Source organism: Apteryx rowi, unplaced genomic scaffold (assembly GCF_003343035.1).
Source record: "Apteryx rowi isolate R43461 unplaced genomic scaffold, aptRow1 scaffold_1414, whole genome shotgun sequence".
In the NCBI taxonomy this organism is placed as follows: Eukaryota; Metazoa; Chordata; class Aves; order Apterygiformes; family Apterygidae; genus Apteryx; species Apteryx rowi.
In genome coordinates, this window is record NW_020447658.1 from 42,248 (window position 1) to 48,133 (window position 5,886).

A 5,886-nucleotide genomic window follows, 5' to 3' on the forward strand; every position below is an offset into this window, starting at 1 on the left:
CAAGCACAGCTCGAAGCCAAGCATTGCAGGGACAGCGTGAAGCTGAGCATTGCAGAGGTGGCTGGAAAATGAGCACTGCGAGCACAGCTCCAAGCTGAGTGTCACAGAGACGGCTCCAAGCCGAGCGTTGCGCTCATGGCCTGAAGCCGAGCACGGCAGGGACAGCTCCAAGCCAAGCGTTGCAAGCACAGCTCGAAAATGAGCGTTGCAGACACAGCTCCAAGCCGAGCATCGCAGGGACAGCGTGAAGCCGAGCGTTGCAAGCACGGCTCGAAGCCGAGCGTGGCAGGGACGGCTCGAAAACGAGCACTGCACGCATGGCTCGAAGCTGAGCATTGCAAGCACAGCTTGAAAACGAGCGTTGCAAGCACAGCTCCAAGCTGAGTGTGGCAGGGACGGCTGAAAAACGAGCGTTGCGCGCGTGGCTCAAAGCCGAGCTTCGCAGAGGTGGCTGGAAAATGAACGTTGCAAGCACAGCTCGAAGCCGAGCACGGCAGGGACAGCGTGAAGCTGAGCGTTGCAAGCATGTCTTGAATCTGAGCGTGGCAGGGACGGCTCAAAAATGAGCATTGCACCCATGCCTCGAAGCCGAGCGTTGCAAGCACAGCTCAAAAATAAGCATTGCAGGGATGGCTCCAAGCTGAGCGTTGCAAGCACGGCTTGAAAATAAGCGTTGCAAGCACAGCTCCAAGCCGAGCGTTGCAGGGACGGCTTGGAAACGAGCGTTGCAGGCAAAGCTCAAAAACGAGCGTTGCACGCACAGCTCCAAGCCAACTGTTGCACGCCCAGCGCCGTTCGCCAACGTTTTGGGGCCGGGGCCCCGCTTCTCCCGGCCTGGGCTGCAAACGCTCTGTGGCGCCCCGCTGCGCCGAGCCGCCGCACGCTCCCTGCGAGGCTGCGTTTCTCCCCCTGCCGCCCGGGATCGCCGCAGCCCCCCTCCGTCCTCCCGCCGTGCCTGTGCCGCGGGCCGGCCCCTGCTGTTTGGGGGGTCGGTTTTGCAGAAAGAGCCTCGGATTTGCAAAATTTGGAGGGGTTTGCACCCCTTTTAGCCATTTGGGGGGTCAGTTTTGCAGAAAGAGCCTGGGATTTGCAAAATTTGGAGGGGTTTGCACCCCTTTTAGCCATTTGGGGGGGGCGGTTTTGCAGGAAGAGCAGGGGATTTGCAAAATTTGGAGGGGTTTGCACCCCTTTTAGCAGTTTGGGGGGTCAGTTTTGCAGAAAGAGCAGGGGATTTGCAAAATTTGGAGGGGTTTGCACCCCTTTTGGTCATTTGGGGGGTCGGTTTTGCAGAAAGAGCCTGGGATTTGCAAATTTTGGAGGGGTTTGCACCCCTTTTAGCCGTTTGGGGGGGCGGTTTTGCAAAGAGGGCAGGGAATTTGCACCCTTTGGAGGGTTTTAGGGGTCTTTTTTGCGAAGAAGGCCTGGGATTTGCAACCTTGGAGGGGTTTGCRGGTCATTTTTGCAAGAAGAGCCCGGCGTCGGCACCCTTCGGAGTCGCTCCGGGTCCCRGCGTTGCGCCTCCCGCCAGCCCCATTGCGAGGACGCCGCCCCCCCRGCTCGGCGACCCCGTCTACTCCCTTTGCCGACCTTGGGGACGTCACCGGCTGCAGCGGCAGGTCGGGGCGGGTCGCGCCGGCGCCCTCCGTCCTCCTCTTCGTAGCGGGGCGAAGGCCTGCGGAAATAAAGGCTGCGTCCYGCCTTTGCTCCCCGTGCAGGAGCTGGCGTTGCACGCGTGCAGCGGCGTGTAATGGTGTGCAACGTTGTGCAATGTGGTGCAACGTGGCGCAATGGCAATGCAACGTGGTGCAATGCGGTGCAATGTCGTGCAACGCAGTGCAACATGGTGCAACGGCAACGCAACACGGTGCAACGTCATGTAACACGGTGCAATGTGGTGCAATGATGTCATGCAATGGCATGCAACAGCACCTAATGCGGTGCAATGTCATGTAACGTGGTGCAATGCGGTGCCATGTCATGCATTGCAGTGCAACATGGTGCAATGGCAATGCAACACGGTGCAAATGTCATGCAATGGCGTGCAACAGCATGCAATGCAGTGTAATGGCATGTAATGCAGTGCAACGTGGTGCAATGGCAATGCAACGTGGTGCAATGTCATGCAATGTCATGCAATCCGGTGTAACATGGTGCAATGTCATGCAATGGCATGCAATGTGGTGCAATGTCATGTGACGCGGTGCAACGTGGTGCAATGGCAATGCAACACGGTGCAACGAGCTATGGCAATGCATCGCGGTGCAATGTCGTGCAATATGTCATGCAACAGGGTGCAACATCGTGCGACGGCATGCAACACGTTGCAACGGCGTGCCACGGCATGCGGCACGGGCCGACGGCGTGCAACGTCACGCAGCGTCACGCAACACGGTTCCGTGCAACACAGTTCCGTGACACGCAACGGCRTGCAGCAGCGCGCAACACGGGTCAACGGCGCGCAATGCCGTGCGACGCGGTGCGGCGTCATGCGACAGCGSCGGTCGCGCCGCCTGGGGTCGCTCCCCCGGCTCCGTGCAGTTGCACCGGGGCATTTTGCAAAGCTGCCCCCAAAACTGGGGAATTTTGCAAAGTTTGCTCTGAAATGGGGCATTTTGCAAACCTGCCGCGCGGCCGGGTGTTTTCGCAAACCTGCCCCCAAAACTGGGTATTTTGCAAACTTGCCCCTTTGCTGAGGCATTTTGCAAACCTGCCCCCCAGCTGGGGGGGCCCCGCCCCCCTGCCGCTGACCCCGCCCCCTCACTTTGGGGCGGAAAGCGCCCAGATCAGGGCAGCTGCCCCGGAGCGCATAATAGCGGCAGAAAGAGGTTCACTGTGGCCGCCAGCTCCACAGTCGCTATTGATTGTCGATCTATTGGTTATTGATTATTGATCTATCGGTTGTTGATTATTGATTGCATTGGTTATTGATCACATCAGTTATTGATCATATTGATTATTGATCATATCGATCATTGATCACATCAGTTATTGATCAGATTGATTATTGATCGTACTGGTTATTGATCACCTCGATTATTGATTGTATGAGTTATTGATCATATTGGTTATTGATCATGTCGGTTATTGCTCGTATCAGTTATTGGTCCTCAATCATTCATCATATTGATTATTGACTAGATCAATTATTGATCATATCGGTTATTAATCATATCAGTTATTGAGCGTATTGGTTATTGCTCCTCTCAATCATCCATCATATCGATCATTGATCATATCAGTTATTGATCACATTGATCATATCGGTTATTGATCATATCGGTTATTGAGCGTATCAGTTATTGATCATATCGGTTATTGCTCCTGTCAGTTATTGGTCCTCTCAATCATTCATCATATCGATTATTGACTAGATATCGATTATTGATCATATCGATTGTTGATCATATAGGCTATTGATCATATCCATCATTGATCATATTGGTTATTGGTTATAACGATTGTTGATCATAGCAGCTACCGATCATATCAATTATTGATCATATTGGTTATTGATTTTATTGTTATTTTTGGTCATATCAATCATTGATCATATTGATTATTGACATCATATTGGTTATTGATCATATYGATTATTGATCATATCGATAATTGATCACATTGGTTATTGATCGTATCGATCATTAATCAGATCAATTCCTGATCACACTGGTTATCAGTCGTACTGGCTATTGATCATATTGAATATTGATCTATCGGTTATTGGTTGTATCAGCTATTGGTCATATCCATTATTCATTGTATTGATTTTTGATCATATCGATGATTGACTGCACTGGTTATTGATCGTATCAATTGGTGACCATATCGGTTATTGGTCATATCGGTCATTGACTGTATCGATTATTGATCGTAACGATTATTGATCACATCAGGTTTTGATCGCAAGTTACTGATCATATTATTGATCATATTGGTTATTGATCATATTGGTTATTGATCATATCGATCATTGATCGTATAGATCATTGATCATATCGATTATTGATCGTATCAATGGTTGGCCATCTCAGTTGTTGGCCGTATCAGGTATTGATCGCATCAATCATTGATCACATCGATTATGGATCCTCTCGATTACCGATCACTTTGGCTACCAATTGTATCAACAATCAGTCACATTGGCTACGGATCACGTCGCTTATTGATTGTATTGATTAGGGCTCATTTTCGCCACGGATCGGCCATATCGGCTCTCGATTGCCTCCATCAGGTCAATTATTGATCGCCTCCACGACGGGCGCGAATTATCGACCCTGATTGGCCCCGCCGGGCTCGTGGGGGCAGAACGGGGCATTTTGGGTGCGCTCGGGCGGAACGGGCCACTTCTGCCGAATTTCGGGCGAAGCGAGGAGGAAGTGGCGCCCGGCCGGTTTCTCCAGCCCAATTTTAGCCTTTTTCCACCCGCCCCGGCGGAGGCTCTTTGGGGGTTTCTTGTCTTGCTTTTTTTTGCTCTCTTTCTTTTTGCACCATCCCACAGGTTTCTGCTCAGAAAGGCGCCAGCTGGCGCCTGGCAGCGGCCCCAAATCCCCGGCGTTGGCCCAAAATCTCCAGTGTGGACCCAACATCTTCAGCGTGGACCCAGGAGCTCCATCATGGACCCAAAATCTCCAGCATGGACCCCAAATCTCTGTCATGGACCCAGGAGCTCCAGTACTGATCCAAAATCTTCATTATGGACCCAAAATCTCCATTATGGACCCAACATCTCCAGCATGGACCCAGGAGCTCCAGCACCAGCCCAAAATCTCCAGCATGGACCCAAAATCTCCATTATGGACCCAAAAACTTGGACATGGACCCAGGAGCTCCAGTACTGGCCCAAAAATCTCCATCATGGACCTAAAATCTCCATTATGGACCCAGAATCTTGCGCATGGACCCAAGAGCTCCAGCACCAGCCCAAATTCTCCAACATGGCCCCAAAATCTCCATCATGGACCCAGGAGCGCCAGCACTGGCCCAAAATCTCCAAAGTGGACCCAAAATCTCCAAAGTGGACCCAACATCTCCGTTATGGACCCAAAATCTCCGGCATGGACCCCAACACTCCAACATAGGTCCCAAATCTCCGTTATGGACCCAAAATCTCCATTATGGACCCAAAATCTCCGTTATGGACTTCAAATCTCTGCTATGGACCGAACGTCTCCAGCATGGACTCAAAAATCTCCATTATGGACCAAAAAATCTCTGGCACGGACTGAAAATATCCATCATGGACCCAACATCTCCAACATGGACCCAAAAATGTCCAACATTGACCCAAAATCTCCAGCATGGCCCTAAAATTTCCATCATGGACCCAAAAATCTCTGTAATGGACCCAAAATTGCCAGTGTGGACCAAGGAGCTCTGGTGCTGAGCCAAAACCGCCGGAACTGACCCCGAAACCCTCCATCCTGGACCAATGGGCTTCAGCATGGGCCAAAAGAGTCCGTCCTGGCCCCAAAATCTCCGGAACGGACCCCAAATCTCTTGTTCTGGCCCAAAACGCAGAGACGTGGCCCCACGGCGCCACCATCTGTGGGGGGAGATGGTGGGTCCGGAGCCAAGACCCACGGCGAGGCCGGAGGTGAGAGGGGAGACGGTGTGGGGCAGCACCGTGGGGCTGGAGGCAGCTGTGGGGCTGGAGGCAGCTATGGGGCTGGAGGCAGCTATGGGGCTGGGAGCAGTTGTGGGGCTGGAGGCAGCTGTGGGGCTGGGAGAAGCTGTGGGGCTGGAGGAAGCTGTGGGGCTGGGGGCAGCTGTGGGGCTGGAGGCAGCTGTGGGGCTGGAGGCAGCTGTGGGGCTGGGAGCAGTTGTGGGGCTGGAGGCAGCTGTGGGGCTGGAGGTAGCTGTGGGGTTGGAGGCAGTTGTGGGGCTGGG

General features: G+C 52.7%; 1 protein-coding gene and 1 gene segment (V, D, J or C); both read left to right on the plus strand.

The window, feature by feature from the left end:
• The window catches only part of LOC112962121 (DNA-directed RNA polymerase II subunit 1-like), an 18,298-nt gene extending 12,730 nt beyond the window's left edge, over positions 1-5,568 (plus strand). The window contains exon 2 of the mRNA XM_026058018.1: positions 4,499-5,568. Within this exon, the coding sequence (XP_025913803.1) occupies positions 4,654-5,307 (654 nt within the window). The 5' untranslated portion in view covers positions 4,499-4,653 and the 3' untranslated portion in view covers positions 5,308-5,568. The remainder of the gene's footprint in view (positions 1-4,498) is intronic.
• LOC112962119 overlaps positions 5,318-5,886 on the plus strand; it is an 11,909-nt gene continuing 11,340 nt past the window's right edge. The window contains 2 exon segments of the C gene segment in view: positions 5,318-5,335; positions 5,518-5,593. Of these exon segments, the coding sequence occupies positions 5,318-5,335; positions 5,518-5,593 (94 nt within the window).